The 22,268-nt window shown below is 50.1% G+C and overlaps 1 protein-coding gene and 1 long non-coding RNA gene across 4 annotated transcripts in view; one reads left to right on the top strand and one right to left on the bottom strand.

Moving 5' to 3' along the window:
- Window positions 1-1,094: 1,094 nt before the first annotated feature.
- On the bottom strand, window positions 1,095-6,143 carry LOC119859293. Of its 3 annotated transcripts, XR_006282542.1 has the most exons (4): window positions 6,009-6,143; window positions 5,165-5,232; window positions 2,921-3,081; window positions 1,095-1,650 (listed from the first exon to the last, which is right to left on the bottom strand). It is a non-coding gene; the product is annotated as an uncharacterized LOC119859293 (long non-coding RNA). The 3 variants fall into 3 exon arrangements; XR_006282543.1 differs by lacking the exon at window positions 2,921-3,081; XR_005294174.2 differs by lacking the exon at window positions 6,009-6,143 and having other exon boundaries at window positions 5,165-5,697.
- Window positions 6,144-8,094: 1,951 nt separating this feature from the next.
- Window positions 8,095-22,268, top strand: part of CELSR3 (cadherin EGF LAG seven-pass G-type receptor 3) — a 65,078-nt gene continuing 50,904 nt past the window's right edge. Inside the window, exon 1 of the mRNA XM_043518646.1 lies at window positions 8,095-12,469. Within this exon, the coding sequence (XP_043374581.1) occupies window positions 8,095-12,469 (4,375 nt within the window). The remainder of the gene's footprint in view (window positions 12,470-22,268) is intronic.

Genomic DNA, 22,268 nt, shown 5'->3' with positions numbered 1-22,268 from the left:
ACCAAAACTGACAAGAGAGCCGCCCCAAAAGTAAAAGTTGGGGCATCTTTTTCTCAATTGGCAATGCAACTTTCCCTCTAGTCTTGTTCTTCTCAAATGTGAAAGGTTAGATTGTCCTTTCAGGGAGCAAGAGCAGATTAGCTAAATCAGTGCTATACGCACATGCAGACTTGTGCACAGAGAAGAAGCCAAATGGCTGCAGCTGTTGCTATATTCCAGATAACCTGACATCCTATTAGCGGGGTCCTCGAGAATCTCTGCCCAGCTAATATCTGCCTCTGCTCAATTCCTTTTTGCATGGAAAAAAGGGAAGCTGCCTGAGAAACAAAAGCCCATTCTTTGTGAATGTGATAAAATCGGCTCTGCTGAAAAATCTACATTCAAAGTCACCGGCGATGCCGTGCCACTAAGATCCAGATTAGATCACAGACATTCTGGAAGCCATGAAATTCTGAAGCAGATGCGTCTTTTGGCACAATGATTTGTTACTGGTGTAATGTTTTTACCTGATTCCTAATGGCCTTCCTAAATCCTATAGCAATGTGGAATACTGTTGCTGTGATAGGGCTCTAACCACTAGCAGCCTGCCAGACCATCCATTCCTGCCTACTGTTGCAGATGGCACCGAGTGAGAGGGTCTTTCTATTATTGCTTTGTTTTTCTAAGACCCAAATGGCTCCCCAGAGTAGAGCTGCACTAATTACAAGAATGCTTCTTCAATCCCACTCGCTTACACATCCTGGGTGCTAACACTTCAGAGGGAGACCCTTAGCCTGTCCAGAAAAACAGCTGTGTCACACAGCTGGGGCCAGGCACAGGAGCCAACAGAAGAGACCGGTTCACTTGCGCCTACCATTTTGTGTGTGTGCCATATTGGCTGGAGCCTAATGCTCTTTAAATAGCACCAGAAGGAAGCCCTGGAGCGAGGCAACAGTGATTCGGCACTAACGTGTTTTCTCCGCCACCTCTGCCTGCATTTCAGCTACCAATCACTTGGTTACTGTTTGTAAAGGGCTTTGAACATTCACAAAGTATTATTATAGAGAGCCTGCGGCTTCAGCATTACGCCACTGTTTGTGAAGCCTCCAGAACTGTTCAGGTGGGAGTTGTCTTGCAAGATATTCCCCATTTCCCTCTTCTGAGTGCAGCTCTCATCACAGCACTGCTGGGCTAGCAGGAGGGCTTCCTTCCCCTATTACATGAGCCTCCCCACCTCCATTTCTGCATCACTCCCCTTCTTTGCCAGCTGGGTTAAAGACAGATCTGAAGCCTGCTCTCTGCCTGGCACAGTCCGTGCTTTCACTAGATGCCTGGGCCATTTCCAAGTGGGCACTTTGGTATTTTAAAAATTAAATTCTTGGGCCTGATGAATGTGGAGGATTTTATTGTTATTTCTTCAAATCAGCCAAATCACCCATACGGTGAGATTTCTCCCCTTCCCCTAGCTGGTCCATGTAGCTCATTTGGAAGTGCACAAAGAACTCGCTGCTGCATGCCATTCTTTGTGAGCAAGGACCCTGGCTGGATTGGGAATGTTCATCTTCCAACTTTTTCTTTGGATAATGTCGGAGAACAGGGAGGCAGGCACTGGAATTTGTAAGTCAAGAACTCTAGCACACCTAGTCCTGAGAAGGCTTGGAACACTCAACCCTGGAAATGAACAAATGATTATTTTTTATTTGAATCATATTTATCATATTGCCTAGGAGCCCCAGTCATGGGCCAGGACCCCATTGTGCTAGGCACTATACAAACACAGCAAAAGGACTGTCTCTGCCCCCAAAGAGCTTACAGAGACTGTAACCAGGTGGCTCACCCACCAAAGGGCTGTGGCTAGCCAACCCTGCTGACAGAATGAGTCACATCTGGAAAAGATCAGGGTGACTGCCCTGCAAAGAGCAGCAGGAGGCTGCAATGAAGGGGAATGGGGGAGTTCAGGGAATGGTAGACAGACTGTGAAAGGCTTTGGCAGGGAAGACTCTGACTAAGAAAGCTGTGACAGGAGTGAATAGGAGGCTTCTGCTAGGGACCCTGACTTAGAGAAGGGTTTTGGACTGGAAACCAGAACCAGAGAGCTTAGAGAGGCTGAGCTCCGGCCAGGTAAAACCCGGGAGTACTAGATCCAGCTCCCACTACAGACCCTGACTGAGAGAAGTGCTTGGGAGCCTGAAAGCCAGAGGGGTGAAGAAGGCTGAACTCCAGCCAGGTAAAGCCTAAGAGACTTTGAATTGGGATCTAGTCCTGTGGAGAAAGGCTGGGCACTCTCTACCTAAAGGGACAGAGTGACTGAACTGGGGTTGGGGCCTGGAGGGCCAGTACATAAGGAATCAATAAATGAGGCCCTGAGAAGGGGAGAAATTGGTAGCAGGGCACTTCAGAATGACCTCTGGCTATGCAGGGTTGCTCAGGGGGCAGCTGGCCCTGTTACAGAGTCACAAAACAGGGAAATGCATCCGATGAAGTGAGCTGTAGCTCACGAAAGCTTATGCTCTAATAAATTTGTTAGTCTCTAAGGTGCCACAAGTACTCCTTTTCTTTTTGCGAATACAGACTAACATCTGCTACTCTGAAACCAGGGAAACAATGAGTCAGTGTGGGTCAGCATAATAGGCAGTGGTCTCAGCACACCAGTAGCCTAAAGATTTTCATGCTTCTTATAGATTTCATGCCAGAGTGAAGTTTTAAAGAGGTTTTAGAGGGAGGATAATGAGTTAGTTCTGCAGATGTTTAGGGGGAGCTTTTCCCAGGTGTGAGGGGCAGCAGGGCAGAAAACAAAGGTGCTTGTTTGAAAATGTAATGAGTCGGCAATAGTATCTGGCATCATGGGCTGATTGGAGGCAGGAGCTGACCTTTCAATAATGAATGAGAGATGATAGGTAGGGTGGGGATTGAACAGGGAGGCCTTGAATGTGGTACTCACAAGTGTACTGAACTGGCCCCCAGAGGAGACAGACTGGATGACATCAGAGGATCTATCCCATCTCTAATTTCCTTCATTCTTTCTTCACATTGCCTTGGAAAAGTGCAATCTGAGTTCAGCTCTTTTCCTCTCTCCTCATGTAAGTCGAACAAGATGACAAGCTGGAACAGAATGAGTTTTGTGGCTGTAAGCCTGGACCCTAACATACAGCACCTTTTAATTATTTTCTGGCGTTTAGAGCTGCTCGGTGCTACTAAACTCAAATCAGGGCCCTGTTGCACTAGGCATTGTTCAAACATAACACAAAGGATTTCAAAGTGCCTCACAAAGGTGAGTAAGTATCTCCATAGTACAAATGGGGACACTGAAGCTGAAAGTAGCTAAATGATTTCTCCAGCAGGTCAGTGGAATGGGCTGGCGTAGAATCTACATTCCCTGCTCTTGCCCCCAATCACATTACCTTTTTCACTACCGTTGTGTTGGTTTGCTCCAGTGGCCCTTCTCCAAAATGTTCCCTACTCACTCCCTATTGTTGTGCTGTCAGCTGGTCTCTAGCTCATGTGTTGATGCAGCATTTGCTGCCCATCACTGTGCTATCAGTGCCTTAGGTTTATGATGAGACATTAAGGATTTTAATTAGAGAGATCAAACACCCTGCTACCTGCAGCTACTGCTGTATGTATGTAGCTTGTGCAGTGCTTTACCGATACTAAATATTATTAGGAGCTAGTCATCTTCAAAATCCCATCTCAGAAAAAATGTGTATAGTACTCTAGAAAAACTTGTGCAAGCTCTATATTTAACCAGCTCCAACACCTTGTAAGGCCAGATCAGAGCTCTTCTTGTCCTCCTGCTTGTTCATTTCTTTTACTTGCAGAAGGTAAGCAAAATTCAATCTGCTGTAGAGGGTGTCCAGTGAGTAAAGTCCAGCTCATGTATATTCTCATTGGTTGCTGATGTTATAATGACTATGAGGGGATAGCAATAACGTTACTTTAAAAAGTATGTTCTGTACATGTTACTGGGATTTCAAAGTGAATTCCATTCACATTCTAAAGAAGCACTATTCCTACTGTATAAAATTCCTTTTCAGCTGGGAGAGCTCAAGTACCCTTTCAAATGAGGTGAACTGCACCGGCCCCTTGCTTCTCCTCTGTGCTCCTCTGTTTAAGCAGGTGCTAAAGTTTTCACAGCAGTAATTGGCTGGGCTGTGCAAGGTGATCTCTATCTGTGTCGCATAATTGGATTTTGCAAGTAGGCAAGATCACTCCCTTATTTAAATACAGAAACTTAAATAAAGAGTTATGGCTACACTTTAGATTAAATAGGCCTGAACCCATTAAATGTTATCTACCTTGAGTAAATAATTATTGATTAGATACTCCTCTATATTCCGGGCCTCTGGGCCTTGTATCAATAGTTATTGTTGTAACCTGTCAGATATTTAAACATTAATCCTGTCTCCTCTTTTGCAAGTGGGCAGTGTCCATGGCACAGAGAGCAGGGAAGCCTGATTTGAAAAGCAAGGCCCTAGAGTATCTGCTTTTTCTAACTCTACACAATGAGAGGGGAAGCGTAAGCTCCAAATCTGAACCTCAAAGACAAAAGCCGGCTGACTCAATGGCCAATCCTAGGCATTGGTGTGAGTGAAAGGGGTGGTTTCTCTCCATTGTGATAATAGGGACAATGAGGCTCTGATTTGAATTCTCTTCCTAGCCTAGCTTCTGTTAAATCTCTGCAGCAGCCTCCCATTAGCCAGTGGAGCATTGGCCTGTGCCATCCCCATGCCAGGGCTAGGGGTGGTCAGGGCTGTACCATTGGAACTGGCAATGGAGTATTAACCCTTGGGATGCACTAGCCCATGGTCAGATCTTTAAAAGGATAATAGTGGACATCTCCTCTGCTCCACTGGCACAGATTTGCCTGGGAGGAGAACATTTGAAAAGTTTTAAAACTCTTAGGGAGGTTTGAGTTAAAAAACAAGTCTCTGTAATAGCAGTGCTCAGCTCTTTACAAATACTCACTGATTATGCCTAGGGTGACCAGATAGCAAGTGTGAAAAATCAAGGCACTTTTTGGGAGAGGCGGGCAGTGGGTATAGTTGCATATCTAAGACAAAGCCCCTAATATTGGGACATCTGGTCACCCTAAGGATACCCCACATTGCCCCGTGTGCGAGTTAAATCAATGCTGGTCTCCCCATTTTGCAGTTGGGGAAACTGAAGCAAGTAAGTTGTTACTTACTCAGATCCAAGGAGGAGATTGCTGCCACTGTCTGGATAGGAGCTTTGGAGCTTCTGGCTCTCAGTCCTCTGCTTGGAATTTAAATTCAGGTGCAGGAGTCTAAAAAGGACTAGGTCTTTAGATAAATAATAGGAACATCCCCAGTTACCGTTGCTAGAATTTTTTTAAACAATGTAAGAGTTAGAGACCCTCATACTTCAAAGCATAAACCATCCACTAACTGCTTGGGATTGGAAATAAGCAGGTCCCCACAGGGGAAATTTACATAATTGTCCATTGTGAGGCTTCTTGCACCTTACAGTGAAGAATCTTTGTTTGGCTATGATTAGAGCCAGATATCTCATATGGCGTAGCAATCAATATGTCTAGGAGCTCTGAAATCACAGGAAGGGTGTGAGAGAAAACTGAGGGAAATGGCCCGAAGGAGGTCTAATCTAACTTTCTCTCCATGTAACTTCTGATGTTTAATTTCCCTGGTGATTCCTCTATTTACATGGGCACAGAGCTAGGGTGGGGGCTTGCCATGAGGGACAACCTCCTTTTATACAATTTGTTCTTAATGTTTCTTGTGTGGTACAACTATAAATATAATGTTAGCAGAAAGAACAAGCTACAAAAGAGCAATGAAATTCTATATTAGAATTGAAAATGAAAGAAGGCTGTGCTCTGTAATTTGTCTGACAGGCTGTTTTCAGGAAGTATCTGGTGAAACTGATCCCAGAGCTTGCTGTAATACATAAATTAGCCTTCTCATAAAAGCGTTATTGGATCTGGTGATTAACTGAGAGTGACTCATGGGCAGGGGTGAGGAAGTGGGTGAAAGATAATGTAATGCTAGCCTGACCTGCATCATCCATTAATTTAAGTGGAATTCTGGTCATTTGCTTTCCTCCCAATGTTCTTGATCCCTCTTCTCTCAGCCACATGTCCCCTAGTTTCTGGTTTTCCTCTCATTCTCGCAGGAAGCACATTGCCATCTAATGATCAAAGGAAGGAAGAATTTCAAGACAACCATATGGGCATGGGAGGAACCATGTTTGTTAACTGAGAGTATAGAACTGAATCCAGATTTAAAAACTAATTCAGTGCTGGCGCTAATAAACGCGACTTGACTGTAGAGATGCGCTCTCTGATCACTTATCTTCTGTGTACTGTCGGGTCCGAGTCTTTAGGCTGCAATTGATGGGGTAATCTTAGACTCAGAAAAGCCAGAACTGGTCAGCCCTGTTACATCATCCAGTTCCTCTCCCAAGGGCCAAGGAAGCAGCATTCCAATTATCAATTTCCTCATATTTTCTCCAGGATTCAGAATGCTAAATTTAATCAAAAAAGGCAAAGATGCAGGTCAGAGCTTGTGTGCCCCTCCTCTCCTCATTTCCATCTACCCCCTGGCTGTGAAATTCACCGAGCAAATTGTATGGCAGTATCAATGCTCTGTGAAGTACACACTATGGCCAGCCTGCCTCTGCTACTGCTTCCGGGGAAGGGGCGACAGAGCAGGCACGAAGCAAGGAGAAAATAAGGGGTGATGAGAAATGCAACCGCGAGATGGTATGAATATGTCCTGCAACAGTTATTTCCTGCTTGTGCATTTTAGTTTAAAAAAGGGAGATGCTGGAGTCGGAGTTAATTTGTCTGATACATGAAACGTGCAAGTTGGGGAAGATGTTCTATGCTGCGTAGGAGCAGAGGGAGAGGCTCTACGTGGATTAGTATGTCCAGTTGCCTGGCCATCCTCCTGTCTGCTCCGGTCTGTTGTGGGAGGGGAGGCAGCACCCTGTGGACTACTTGGCCCTTGTCTTATATCAGCTACTGCTGCAGGGGCAGGGAAGGGGGAGGAGGAAGGGAAGGGAGCAAGGGGGAGAGAAGGGAGACACAGGTGAGACAAGGGGAGAGTAGGCAAGAAGCAGAAACGGGCCGGGGGCTTAACCCCTCATAGTCATTCATGCACCATTCCCCCACCACAGCCAGAGCACCCTGCCCTGCTCCCAGCACCCAAATACGCCCCCCACTGCTCTGACCAGTTCCTTCCAGCCCCCGCCTCCCATATCAGCTCCTCTCAGACCGCCCCCCACACCTACTGGCACCCCGACCCCTTCTCCACTGCCCTTCCCCCCCTGCACCCCGACCCCTTCCCCCTATCCCTTCCCCCCACACCTACAACGCTCCCCCGTTCCTCACAGCCTTTCCCCCTCCCCCACCGGCTCCCCGACCCCTTCCCCCACAGCCCCTCCCCCACCGGCACCCCGACCCCTTCCCCCACAGCCCTTCCCCCCACCGGCACCCCGACCCCTTCCCCCTATCCCTTCCCCCCACACCTACAACGCTCCCCCGTTCCTCACAGCCCTTCCCCCACACCCACCGGCTCCCCGACCCCTTCCCCCACAGCCCCTCCCCCACCGGCACCCCGACCCCTTCCCCCACAGCCCTTCCCCCCACCGGCACCCCGACCCCTTCCCCCATCCCTTCCCCCCACACCTACAACGCTCCCCCGTTGCTCACAGCCCTTCCCCCACACCCACACGACCCCCTAGTTCCCCACAGCCCTTCCCCTTCCCCCTCCCGCCCTGCCAGCTGCGCGCAGCCCCCTCCCCAGTGAAACGCGCCATGCAGCACCCTGGCCAGCTCCGCCCCCTCCCCCGCCCACAGTGAAGATGGCGGCGGCTGCCGCCTGCTCCGGGCGGGCGCTACCACTGCGGGGCGGCGGGAGGGGAGCGGGAGGGCGGAGCGGACCATCGGGGCAGCCGGGAGCCATGTTGGGGCTGCGGGAGGAGGCGATGCCGCCGCCGCGGAGCAGCCCGGCCCGCGCGGGAGGCAGCCGCCGCCTGTAGATGGTGGCGGGGCGGCGGGGGGCAGAGCCAGAGGCGGAGCGGGGCCGAGGGAGCGCTAGGGCCGGGCGCCCGGGGGCGGGGAGGGGGCCGGGGGGGAACATGGCTGAGCCGCTGTCGCCGCTGCCGGGACCGAGCGGCCGGGGGCGGCGGCTGCTGCTGCTGCTGCTGCTCCTTCTCCCTTTGTTCCCCCTCGGCCGGGCGGAGCGGGGAGCCGAGGGGCCCGGGGGCTGCGCCCGGCGCGGGGAGCGGGGACCCGGGGAGAGCCGGGAGCAGGAGGGGCCGAGCAGGGGGCTGCGGTGCGCGGGCGGCCGCTGGCGGGGCTTAGTTCTCCTGGGTGGGCTGCGCGGAGCCGGCTCGGCCGCCGGGGGCTTGGCCGAGGGCAGGGGCTGTCGCTGCGGCTGCCCCCTCTCGCGGGCGGGGGGTCGGAGGGGAGCGCTGCCGGGGAAGCCGCGGCGGGGCAGGGGGGGGCCCCGAGCTGGCTCGGGGCCCCCGCTGTGGGGCACGAAGAGGACTCCGCGCCCGGCAGCTGCCCAGGGGGAGCGGGCCGGCGGCTCCCCCTGCTTGTGGATTATAAACGCCCAGGCGCTGGCCCCGGAGCCGCCGGGCCTGGCCCGGGAGGGCGCTGGGCAGCCCCGCACCCAGAGCCCCGGCGGCTGGGCAGCGGCGCCGAGCCACGGCCGCAGGACTGGCGGGAAAGGCTGCCCCGAGCCGCCAGGGCACCAAGGCAGGGAGCCGGCTGAGCAGCCAGGGAGCGGGGCGGGTCCGGAGAGCCCAGGCACCTTCGCCTCCCTCCGGACCGACTGCAGCGGGGCCCCGAGCCCCGGGGAGGAGGCGAGCGGACAGCAGCGGGGCCGGGACAATGGGGCTGGCTCCCTGGACAGTGCGGGCGGCCAGAGGGACAGAGCCTGCCGCGGCTGTGCGAGCCAGAGCCCCCTGCGCCCTGCCACAGGGGCCCCGAGCTCCCCCGGGGGCTGGCTGAGCGCGGCGGGCGCAGGGCACTCCCTGCACGGCGAGTGGCTCTGCGTAGTGTCCAGGCACCAGCCTAGTCCCGGCGCGTACAACCGCACGGATCCCTGGCAGCTGGAAATCTGGGAGTCCCTGGCCCCGGGCGCGAGGCCCCGGCACCCGGAGGGGTCCCCGCCGGCCTCGGAGAGCCGCTCCTGGTTTGCAAAGATGCAGCTGAGGCCGCCACCCTGTCGCCGCGCCCGCTCGCACCTCAGTGAGTGGCTGACCCTGGTGACCTGTCCTCAGCGGTGTGCAGGGAGCCAGCTGCCCGGCCGGCGCGCAGGCGAGCGCTGGGGAGCCAGCCCGGACCAGACTGGGCGCTTGGAGAAGGATACTCCAGGGCAGGCGCAGGCCAGTGAGTTGGAAGAGGCCGTTTCAGCACCACCGGCGCCCGGGACAGCTCCCAGAGCGACCCGAGGACGCGATCCAGCCCGCGCTCCGCCCACGCCGCACAGAAAGCAGGAGGATCCCTCTCTGTTGTTTCACCTGTTTGATTCCACCAAAGGCTGTTTACAAACTCTTTGCTTTGCCGCGGACTTTGGGAGCCCGTCAGCCCTGGAGCTCTTTGCTCACCTGCCAGTAAAGCCTAGTCGAGCTATGCAGCTTGATCTACCACATTATCCGCCTGCCAAGCGAAGGAGGAGGCGAGAGAGTGCATTCCTACCATTATTAAGGACTGGCAGGGCAGCCAACCGCCACCCCCACTTCCCTCAGTATAATTACCAGGTTCAGGTGGCTGAAAACCAGCCTCCAGGGACTCCTGTGATAACTATGGCAGCACAAGACCCCGATTCAGGGGAGGCTGGGAAGCTAGTCTACTCCATGGATGCCCTGATGAATAGCAGGTCCATGGAGCTGTTTAGCATTGACCCCAATAATGGTCTCATCACCACCACCAAAGCTTTGGATAGAGAGACTATGGACCTGCACTATTTCCGGGTTACTGCTGTGGATCATGGGGTCCCCCGCCTTTCTGCTACCACCATGATTGCTGTAACTGTTGCTGACCGAAATGATCATGATCCTGTTTTTGAGCAGAGTGAGTACAGAGAGACTATTAGGGAAAATGTAGAAGAAGGCTACCCTATCTTACAGCTGCGGGCCACGGATGTGGACTCCCCACACAATGCAAACATCAGGTATCGATTTGTGAATGAGCAAGCAGCCCACTCTGTCTTTGAGATAGATCCCAGGTCAGGTCTGATCACCACCAGCGGGCAAGTGGACAGAGAGAAAATGGAGAAATATTCTTTGGTGGTGGAGGCAAACGACCAGGGTAAGGAGCCTGGGTCCAGATCTGCCACAGTTAAAGTCTATATCACAGTTCTGGATGAGAATGACAATTCCCCTCAGTTCAGTGAAAAACGCTACATCGTCCAGGTGAGAGAGGATATAAGACCCCATACAGAAATCTTGCGAGTTACTGCCACTGACATGGACAAAGACAATAATGCTTTAGTCCATTATAACATCATCAGTGGGAACAGCAGGGGCCAGTTCTCCATTGACAGTGTGACTGGGGAAATACAGGTGGTGGCGCCTTTGGATTTTGAAGTTGAACGTGAATATGCCCTGAGGATACGTGCTCAGGATGCAGGGCGCCCTCCTTTGTCTAACAACACTGGCATGGCCAGCATCCAAGTAGTGGACATTAATGATCATGCCCCAATCTTTGTCAGCACCCCCTTTCAAATCTCTGTCCTGGAAAATGCCCCCCTTGGCCATTCAGTGATCCACATTCAGGCAGTGGATGCAGATTATGGGGAGAACTCTCGTCTGGAATATAAACTAACTGGGGTCTCAGCTGACACCCCTTTTGTGGTGAACAGTGCCACTGGGTGGATCACAGTGAGTGGCCCCTTGGACCGTGAGTCAGTGGAGCACTATTTCTTTGGAGTAGAGGCTCGGGACCATGGCTCTCCATCCTTATCTGCCTCTGCTAGTGTCACCATCACTGTCATGGATGTGAATGACAATCGACCTGAATTCACCCAAAAGGAGTATTTCATCCGGCTAAATGAGGATGCTGCTGTGGGGACCAGTGTTCTCAGTGTCACGGCAATCGACAGGGATGTGAACAGTGCCATAAGCTACCAGATAACTGGGGGGAACACCCGGAACCGCTTCTCTATCAGTACTCAGGGAGGAGTGGGGCTGATCACTCTCTCTCTACCCTTGGACTACAAGCAAGAGAGGCGTTATGTGCTAACAGTGACTGCCTCTGACCGGACACTGCATGACAACTGTCACATTCATATCAACATCACTGATGCCAACACCCATCGGCCTGTGTTCCAGAGTGCCCACTATTCAGTGAGTGTCAATGAGGACCGTCCTGTGGGCAGCACTGTGGTGGTCATCAGTGCCACCGATGATGATGTGGGGGAAAATGCCAGGATCACTTATTACCTAGAGGACAATATTCCTCAGTTTCGTATTGATGCAGACTCTGGTGCCATCACATTGCAGGCGGAGCTGGACTATGAAGACCAGGTCACCTACACCTTGGCCATCACTGCCAAAGATAATGGGATCCCTCAGAAAGCGGACACGACCTATGTAGAAATCATGGTGAATGATGTAAATGACAACGCCCCACAGTTTGTCAGTGCTCACTATCAAGGCATTATATCGGAGGATGCCCCTCCATTCACCAGCGTGCTCCAGATCTCTGCCACTGACCGCGATGCCCACACCAATGGGCGGGTACAATACACCTTCCAGAATGGGGAGGATGGGGATGGGGATTTTACCATAGAGCCCACCTCTGGGATTATCCGTACTGTCCGCAGGCTGGACCGAGAGAGCGTCCCAGTCTATGAGCTGACTGCTTATGCTGTGGACAGGGGGGTCCCCACGCAAAGAACCCCAGTCAACATTCAAGTCACTGTTCAAGATGTGAATGACAATGCCCCTGTGTTCCCAGCTGAAGAGTTTGAGGTTTTGGTGAAGGAGAACAGCATTGTGGGCTCTGTGGTGGCCCAGATCACAGCCATTGACCCAGATGAGGGACCTAATGCCCAGATCATGTATCAGATTGTGGAAGGCAACATCCCTGAGATCTTCCAGATGGACATATTTTCTGGGGAGCTCACTGCCTTGATTGACCTGGATTATGAGACAAAGCCCGAGTATGTAATTGTGGTCCAGGCAACATCTGCCCCCCTGGTCAGCAGAGCCACAGTCCACATCAAACTCATTGACCAGAATGACAATAGCCCTGTCCTCAAGAACTTCCAAATCCTCTTCAACAACTACATTTCCAACAGGTCCAACACCTTCCCTTCGGGGGTCATAGGGAAGATCCCGGCTTATGACCCAGATGTGTCCGACAGGCTCTTCTACACTTTTGAACGTGGCAATGAGCTGCACTTGTTGATTGTAAATCAGTCAAGTGGTGAGCTGAGGCTGAGCCGTAAACTGGACAACAATCGTCCCCTGGTGGCCTCCATGCTGGTTACGGTCACAGGTAAGATATTTAAACTCTTTGAATGACTGTGATAGTGTAAATATTTCCTAGAGATGTTCAGGTGGTTCCAGGCTGGAGACTCCAACATGTATCTTATGGTGCTGAGTTTTCAGCATTTGGGCCATTATTTTACTTAAAATCTGAAAAAATAAAATAAAATAAATGTGGGTATGATAGTATCCATACTACTGGAGCATTTTGTAAAGCGTTTGAAATGTAAGGATGACAATGCTGTATAACAGCAAAGTGTTGTTATTTAGCTAGAAGATCAGTTCTATAGCTTTAAGCATGAGGTGCTCTCTCTAGTAAATGCTGGTATCTGTGATACACTGCATAGGATGCTGGCTTGGGAAGCAGCACACTGCTTTTCCTGGTGGCTGAACAGACTGCTCCTGCTGGTTCCTAGAGGCTGCTGACCCAGGGGCTGAATGTGCCATCTCTGTTTTGCTTTGAGCCCCTCCTAGCTCAGGGAGTGAGCCATTCCCATCTTTTGGGGCCTGAGCATGCTCTTGCCACTGTGCTCTCAGCCTTTGCTGATTCAGGGAGTGAGGGATCAAGCCTGGGTCTCAAACTCAGCCCCTTAAAAAATCTTTTTCAAACGTTTGCTGTTACCATTCCCCTTTTTGTCTTCAACTCCCTTTTTGTTCTCCCCACCCTTCCAAAAATAGTTCATGTTTCAAAATTCTGGTTTGGGAATATTAATACTACAAATATTTAGGGCTACATTTTCAAAAGCAGCTTCTACAATTTTGAATTCATTTTTTGGAGTCCAAGTTATTGCTTGCACAGAAATTGGGTGTAAAAGATCGCACGCCCAGTTTTAGAAGAGAGGTTTAAAATGTATCCCCTAAATTGTCAGTGTAGGCCCTTGTGTGTTGTGTATTCCCTATATTAATGTGTGTATCCATACTAACCTCCCCTGTGACATAGAGAATTACTGTTATCCCCACTTTACAGATGTGGATCAGAGGCACAGATGGATTAAGTGACTTGCCTGAGGTCACACAGGAAACTGATGGCAAAACCAAATTTGAATGTAGATCTTGTGAGTCCCAGTCCTTTGCCTTTACCACAAGACCATCCTTCCTGCCTGGTAGAGGCTGTTTCTTGAAATACCAAATAACCTACGTGTGACTTGTAGAAGGAGGTGGGGGAGGTGTCCGTTTGGAGGGTATCAGTGACACAGGCTAAGTTATGTAGCTGTGTCTAGGGAGGCTTAGAGATTATTCATGACTTTCCACAGAGCCTCACCTTGCAGCTAACCGTTCCTCCTCCTTCCCCGACCCTACTAGCTCATTTAGTGAGTGAGCTTGGAAAATAAGGCCCTTGTTTCTTTCAAATGATGGAGTATGGACTTTAAATGGAGATATGTTCAGTCCAGCCCGGCATACTCAGCTCCAGCGCCTCACTAGATTGAGGTTCTTTAGGGGTTAATTGTAACTGCAGGGCAAGGTAATATCATATTCAGACACACACATGCACAGGCTGATTATTAGAGATGGGGGGAGCCATGGTGACCTTTCTTGCTTCTGCCACAGTATGTTTATGCAGGCTCTGCCTCCTAACACACTTAACCCTGCACAAAGGCAGGGGGAAATCACATTTCAAGGCCTTGCACTAAACTACCTTAGAACAACAAGGCTCTTGAAATTACCATGTCATTATTTTCCAGTGGAAGTGAGGCTAGAAAAAGCTAAGCTCACAGTGGTGAGAAGGATAAGAAAGGAAGCCCAGTCTTACAGGAGGGGAGCAGAATGGAAAAAGTGCCTTTTGTTGGTTTCGGTGGGCATTAGGGGTATTTAGGTTTAGACCCTGCTTGTAAGAATATCACCTTCCTGTAGCTATGGCATTTTTTATTATTCTGTTATTTACTGAGCACCGTCCATGCACTTTATAAACATATAGTGATGGAAGGCCCAAAGCTCACAGTCAGAATCAACACAAAATTATAGTGACATCTAAAGAAAGGGCTAGGGGCATTTTGCAGATTAAAATTAATTTAAATTAAAATTTGATTACACTGTTCATTTATATACAGTGCAGTCTTAAAGCCACTGCACCAAAATGAACTTCCTTCTGTAACCCAAGAGCATTCATTTTGAAGATCCACAGCAATAAAAGCACATTGGTAAGATACCCAGAGCTATTATCATATAACAGACCAAGAACATTCCCAGTGTGGGAGAAGCTTTCATTGCTCTGCGTGGGTTTTTGGTCTCTTTGATAAAATGCTAGAGGGCTACAGACTGGAAGGAAGGCTCGAATATAGCACTACGCTAAAGAATAGATTACCACTACACTGAATATATGAATATATGAAACAGAATATACCAAGTGCCTATTCAGTCTCCATCTCTGTTTGTCTGCCAGCTGTATTTGTTATCTACTAGGATCGTGTCATTGGTAGGGTTAATATGGCGTGAGGAGGAAGGGAAGACTTTGATAGTACTAAAACAATATATTATTCCACAGGGACTGAAATAACAAAACCACTGATAGGCAGCAAAAACAATAGACTTCTTTGGCTCAGAGGCATAAAGTGTTTGAGTTGGAGTGGCAAGTCTCAAAGGGAAACGTACAGGAGTTTCCTGAGGATGCATGGGTGGATCCCCCTATAATCCCTCTGAAAGACCCAATGTCAGACCTACACTCTGTCCAAAGAAGGCTGGATGCAGCTCCCAATGGAGCCAATCATCATTAGTGTCCTCTGTGCATAAAACCCACTTTGGGGTTATTGCATCTTCATTTTAAGCATCTGCCACTGTTGAGCCAGGATACTGGATTAAATGGGCCATTGGTCTGACCTGGTATGGCAAGTCCTTTGGCAGGCATCACTGCATGAGCCTTTTTCTCAGAAGTGACAAGATCAAACCCACCATGCACAATAGCTAGCTAGTCCATGGCAGCTAGCATTTTGCATGAAACTTTGTCTCATCAGTGCTTGAAATCTTTCACAGTGGGTATCAATGCACAAAACCTTCCACATCCTGGCAGATGGTGAGAGTGCATGCCCAACTCAAACCAAAATGGGTTGCACTTCAGAGTCCGACGGTAGCAGTTGTTGCCCCTCTGGTGTCTAGTCTTTACGAAATGGCCAGGAGCCTGAGAACTTACAGCTGTCATCCGTGCCTCTGTTACTCCAGACTGCACAATTGTAATATGCTCTATTTAGGGTTACCTCTGAAGTCCACCCTGAAATGCCAGCTGGTTCAGTATACAGGGCCTGGGTGGCTCACAATTAGTACATAACATCGTTCGTTCACATCTCTGAATTATACTCCTGTTTGCTTCTCGGTGCCATTCAAGGTGGTGGTGATGCTCTTTAAAGCTCAGAAAGGTCTGGGAACCAGTCATCTAAGGTGCCTCTTACCTTATACTTCACCATGGCATTTAAGATCAAATGGGGGTGCATTTGTTGTCAGGTCCTTAGTTTAAAAACTGAGTCAAATCCCTCTATTGAAGTCAATTAAGTTACCATAGGGCTGAATTTGCCCTCCATTGTTTGTTGCCAAGTTTTTCTCTGGAGAGGCCCTGCTTTTGGAACTTGCTCCCCTTGCAGGTCCATTACTAGTAACCTTTAGGGCATGGCGCAATACACACTTATTTAGGTTAGGTGTTAAGTAACAGTTTGGCAGTGTCCTTGGATGTTATGTTTTAATCTCCATATTTAAAGCTGCCAAGGCAAGAGGCCCTGTAATTAATTTTAGTGATTAGACACTCTGCAAGTTAAATTTGACCAGATTCACAAGATCTCACAATTCCCCCAAATTATATGTATCAGAAACTTGAAAGAGCTGCTGATGCCTCCTGGAAAACAGAGAGGAACCTTTACCTCAGAAACAATTCTCTCTTAGTTTCTCTTTCCTTTCATGCCTTACTCCTAAAGACATTTTCATAAAAAACACCAAGATCTTTTCAACACAGGCATCTCTCTTGCTCCTTATTCCCAAATGTGAATGTTGTGAATCTTTATTTGTGATGATATCATCATCTCTTAGGCAACTGATTGTGAGGGCACAAACAGGATTATGCCATGAGATGGGGAAAGAAACATCAGAGGCTGTTGAGCTCCTAAAAGACAAAGGTCCCAGAGGACATACAGAAAAGCTGGTGTTCAGGGAGAATTGTTTCTGAATAAAATGTTTTCTATGAGGCATTGATTTCTCTGTATCTTTGGTTTATGGGGCCTGGTGATTGAAGTGTTAGGAAAAACAACAGTAAGATTGTATATTCTGCATCCCTCGCTGTTTCGGATTGGCGTGGCACTGGGCACCAGAAAAAGAGACATTAAGCTATCATTAGGGGGAAAGGGACTAATGAGTGAGACATTCAGGCTTGAGTATTAACCATAAACTGGGATATCCTGAATTGAACTTGTTCCCTGTACTTTGGAGATGGGCTCCAAGTGTGCAGCACTAGTCTCTGATGGCTGCTTCCTCAGGCAGCATTTGTCATGAGCAGATGTAATTGTGTCATAATATAGCATCTAGTGATGTTCACTCTGGGGTCAGAGGTTTGAATGTGATTGGTGGTTGGCTTTCTGCTAGGTCCATTGGCTTTCACTTACCCAGTATCTTTAACAGTATAGTGCCTACAGCTTCCACAGTATAGTGCCTACAGGACCCAAACCTACTGTTATGGAGGTGTTCTATGGTGGAGAGGGACACAAAGTCTCTGCACAACTCTCACACACTAATGCTCTCTGCTCCAGGGTGCTGAATGACAAAGCAAAGTGTCTCTATATGGGGGGGGGGGGGGAGAAACCGAGGGAGCCCCAAGGCTTTGAGAAATGAAGAGGCCCCAGTGTGACTGAAGAGGAGATAAAGATGCTAGGCTGCTTTAGGAAGTCTGGCCATGCTGCTCTTCTCCTTTCTTCCCTCTCCTCTTCAGAGGGTGTTTTACAGAATGTGGCTGCAATTTTATCTTACGTTCTCAGGCCATTACCTCAAGAGCAGCCTCTGAGACCTCACAGCCTCTCTTCACTTGCAAAGTTAGCCTGGGATGGTCCATCATAATGCAGCATTGAGTACCTCATTGACTGAAACAAGGCCAGGCTGGTAAATGAATGGAGAAGAACCCTCCCCAATCCCCGTCAAATGAGATCTAATCATCTCAACCTGTCTGAAAGGAAAAAGAGAGGTGTAGGTATGGGACAGGGATAGGAGGTGGTGCAGCTTGGAAGAGGAATGGGAAGTGAGGAGCTGACAACTGATTCCTCTCAGGCCGAATAGATGGATATCTCCTCCGGGAATAGGTGGGTGGAGTGGGTAGCTGAGCAGCTTTCTAGCTGTATAACTGACTCTCCCTTGGGTAAGTGAGAGAGACAATGTGGATGAAGTAATATCTTTTATTGGACCAACTTCTGTTGGTGAGAGAGACAAGTGTTCAAGCTACATGGAGCTCCTCTTGGAAAGCTTGTCTCTTTCACTGACAGCAGTTGGTCCAATGAAAAATATTACCTCATCCCGCCTCGTCTCTCTAATATCCTGGGACCAACCCACCTACAACAAAACTGCAAACACCTGGGGCATTGAGGCATGCAGGCCTATCCAGGGCCCCTGTTCTCTCAGGATAGTTGGGCTTATCCTGAGGGGGTGGAGCACTTTGAGCTGCTCCCTCAGTCTCTATAGCTATATACCTCTCCGGCTTTGTACGTGGTTATTGTAAACCTCAATTCAATGCAAAAGTAGCAATCCCTCCTCCCTGCTGCTGAACCTGGGTGTGCCCTGAGGCTGGAAACTCTCCTTCCCACCTCTTCTCGCTACCTTCCCTGTAGGCAAGTTTCCAGGACACACCTCTTTGTAGGACATGAATAGTCACCAATATCTGACTCTCCATCCTTTCACCAGGGCCTGGAGTTAATCAGAATGGCTGAGGAGTCTGTGATTAAATGGTTCCCAGGGGTGTTAGTGCCTCCAGTTGGCTTTGGGATTTCTTTGTTTTTTTGGAGGGTCATTCCCTGAGCCATCTGCTTCCCTTTAATGTGGCAGGGACAGGGAGGCCAGGCAAAGGCCTGAGCTCCAGCACGGGCAGCACTGTCAGTGGGATGCATTGTGTTGTGCAGTCAGTGAATACTGAACAGCCCACATGGGGTTACTTGGACTAGCATCCCCTTTGTGTAAAGCAGGAGCTGGGTGGTATGTTACAATGAACAGATCTTCAGGCTGGCGCAAGCAGGGAATGCATTGTCAAAGCCTGGTGGAGTCTCTATCACAGCTTTGTGCTTCAGAAGCACCATCTATGGTCTGGCTTCTGGTATCGCTTGTCGTCAGAGATGAAATGAGTTTGCCAGTCTCAGCGTCATCCCTAGTCTGCAGCACTAATATGGCACAAGGCCATTCTGTGAGGACAGGGGGAAATAGGGGATTCTCCAGAAATTTGGTCTCAGGCACATTCCATTTGTGGGGAAGTGCCCCTCGGAATGACCATCCCAGCACTTGGGTGAGAAGGGCTGATTCTACAAATCCAAACTGTCACATTATCGGGATCCCCTTTCATTGAGTCTGAGTTCCCCTCAGGAGACATCGGCTGCTTTTTCATCTCCCAGCTCTCCAGAGATGAGGGAAGTCCTGAGATGAGTCCAACGCTGGCTGCCCCACTAGCTCAGTTATCATTTCTGTAGCACTGGAAACATGCAGGGCACTTCACATCGGGTCAGATATGCTAAGCAGAAAAGTAGGAGCAGCTGCTGGGCAGCCGCTGCGCCACGTGGGGAATTCCCTGTTTCATCACAGCTTCTGGGACCCACTGGGTCGATCAATCTCAGGTATTGATGGGGTGTTGACAGTCCTGCTGTCTAATGCTGGATAGACGCTTCGTCCTTCCCTCCCCTGGCACACATCAGCCACAGGAGCCACTGGGAGAGAGCTCACCGCTCTCTGAGGACATGGGCATTATTTAAGAGGCAATGAAGGCTTGAGGGGGGTGTAGAGATCTGTGGGCATCAGATGTAGAGTGATGGAAGGGGGCCCAAGCAGCATACTTGGGGTGGGGGCCGAAGCTCCTCATTTCTCCCTCGTTAGGCTCTTTCTGCCTGGGAGTGCTGATGCAGCTACAGTGACTTTTGTTGCCTCTCCCTTCCCATGTCTCTCTGCCTCCTGCTCACCATATCCTGAAGGCAGCAGTTCAGGGCTCAAATACAGAGCAGTGGGGATGAAGGGCATATCCCAAGTCTAGCCAGCAGCATCTGAATGGGGATGGAAAGCTTGTTTCCTTCATCCAAAGGCTTCTCTAGACAGGTGCTAATTGTGCTTCCCAGTTTCAGGGCAGACAAGGCCAAAGCCAAGACACCCAGCCCCCTGCCTCCAGTCCGGCATGTCATCTTCTCACTGCTCAGAGATTCTGCTGCCAGTCATTCTCCTGTCTGAGCCAGAACTCAGACCCATGTCAGTTAAGCTCTAACAGCTATAAATCAGGTACACGCCCCCTGCCTATTGATTGGCACTGAACACCCTGTGAGCATAGTGAAGGGTGCTCCTCTGTCTATGGGTGGGAGCCAACTGAGATGGAACCAACCAAACACACACATTGTACTTGCAATTACTGGAAAAGAAAATGGACAAGGAAAGAGGAGGCAATGGGCCAGCAATGCACAGTCTCAAATCCCCTCCCTTCCTCCAGACAGTGGGCTGCAATGCAAGGTCCTAACAAGCTCCCTCAAGTGGACAAAGAGGTTGCCATGCTGAGACCCCAGCCCCTCCTGATTCTGAGAAGGGTACTATAGGGGATTTCAAAATCAGTGCTAGAGCAACAACCTCTCTGAAAAGCTGATTGGTGAAGCGGAGCAGAAAGGGCCAAAGGACTGCTGTTTATTTGGAGACCTTTATATCTAGGGCTTGTAAAAAATCCAATTTAACATTTCCCCTCTGCCTGGCACCATGCATCCCCACGTGCTGTGACAGAGTGCAAGGAGCCTAGTGCTAGGAGCTACACTGCAAAATAACCCTGCGGCAGCAAGTCTCAGAGCCCAGGTCAACTGACTTGGGCTCGTGCTACAGGGCTAAAAGCAGCAGCGTAGACATTCCCACTCAGGCTGGAACCCAGGCTCTGAGACCCCCCCCCCCCCAACCAGGTTCCAGAGCCCGGGCTCCAGCATGAGCGGGAATGCCTACCCTGCTAGACCATGAGCCCTAGGAGCCTGAGTTAGTTGCCCCGGGCTCTGAGATCACGGCTGCAGGGTGTTTTTTTTCAGTGTAGATGTCCCCTAAGCCAAGGTACTAGCTACTTCCCTCAGGGAATGGATTTAATTGGAGAGGCTGGGTGCTCAATGACTTAATTAGGCAGCAGGCTGATGAGCTAATGAGAGCAATCAGCCTGTCAGCTGGGAACAGTTAAAGCACAGGAAGGATGGGTAAGGGAATACAGCAGGGTGTGATCTTGCTCTCCCTCTCTCTAGGGTGGACTGAGAGGAAGTGTACTTCCAATTGTATGTTGTTGCACAGGGCTGTACTGGCGGAGGGGACCTAATGAATAGCACTGGTGTCTATAAACTCAAAAGCATGCAGCCTGTTTGTGGTGGTCCAAAGGGTAGAGAAGACAGCCTGCTAGAGTGCCTCACCACCTCACTGCCCTAAGTACCCCTGAAATGGCACCACAACCACCTTTGGGGTGGGGAGGAAGCAGTCAACATCCAGCACCTGCAGGGAAGAGGTATGGGGCAAATTTCAGTACTGAAAGTTCCCAGGGATCTGTCTTGTCCGTACAGGACGAATGGGAGCTCAGCTTTTAGGGTCTGGTATGAAAAGACTCACTCACTGTAGAGTGGGTGGTGCTCAGTTTACCCCAAAGGAGAGGAAGAGCTGGCATTTGGGTGTTTCACAGCCCTTGGCCATTCCTCTAACTTCTCAGGTCTGGATTTCCAAGCTAGACTGATGGTCCTGTGGACTGAAGGCCTCTCTCCTACAGAGCAAAGCAGTGGTTGGGAGGCTTCCCACCCACCACCTTCTGCCAACAGAGAGATGCCCTGTAACAATCAAAGCAGAATTTATGGCCTAGTCAGTCTTTGATTTCTCTGACAGATGTGGCCTTTGTGACACAGATAACTGCCCACCAGGCCCCCAATCCATTTGATCCAGGGGCCACCAAACAGTCATCCAATTTTGACAACTTCTTGTCAACACATTCTTGTCTGGGATTCCAAGTCCACCCAACAAGCAGGAGGAGAGCACACATTCAGGACACCCAAATGGAGGGCTCTTGGTTAGATCATGTTGCTTCTCTCCCTGAGACCTAAGCAGGTAAAATGCATCCTATTGGTAGTAGTTGGAGCCCGAGTTGTTTTCTGGCCTACGCCAGCCTGTGTTAACCTCTATTCGTACCGGGCAGATGGCAATGGTTCCCTCCATTATCCCCACCGCCACGTCCTCTGCCTCTGAGTCAGACAGAGTCAGCAGTGGGGGCTTCACAAGGAGAACTCAAGTGAGATTTTCTGCCTCAATTCCACATGAAATGTAATGAGTTGGATTTAAAATGAAAAGCAAGCCCCCAAGTCATGCACCAGGAGATTAGCTCCTAGGTGATTGCTATGGTGCTTCTCCCCCCACCACCCCATTACCCCCTGTCTTTCTCAGCCCTGTTTGACTCTTATCTCCAGAGCTCCAGTGCTGGCGTCTGAGAGGGAGGCTTCCATGGGAATTTTCAGGGTTGCAGAAAAGCTGTCACCTTTGAGAGCGAGAGAGAGAAAGGGAGAAATTTCAATCTTTAAATCCTCCCAAGAGCTGAACTTCAAACGGGGCTGCAGAAATCAAAGGGCTGGCGTCTCGGCACAGCAGCCCTGGAGAGAGTGAAACAATACAGAGAA

The sequence above is a fragment of the Dermochelys coriacea genome, chromosome 7 (genome assembly GCF_009764565.3).
Source record: "Dermochelys coriacea isolate rDerCor1 chromosome 7, rDerCor1.pri.v4, whole genome shotgun sequence".
Classification (NCBI taxonomy): Eukaryota; Metazoa; Chordata; order Testudines; family Dermochelyidae; genus Dermochelys; species Dermochelys coriacea.
Note: the sequence above shows the minus strand (reverse complement) of the source record. Positions and strands in the feature narration are given on the sequence as shown.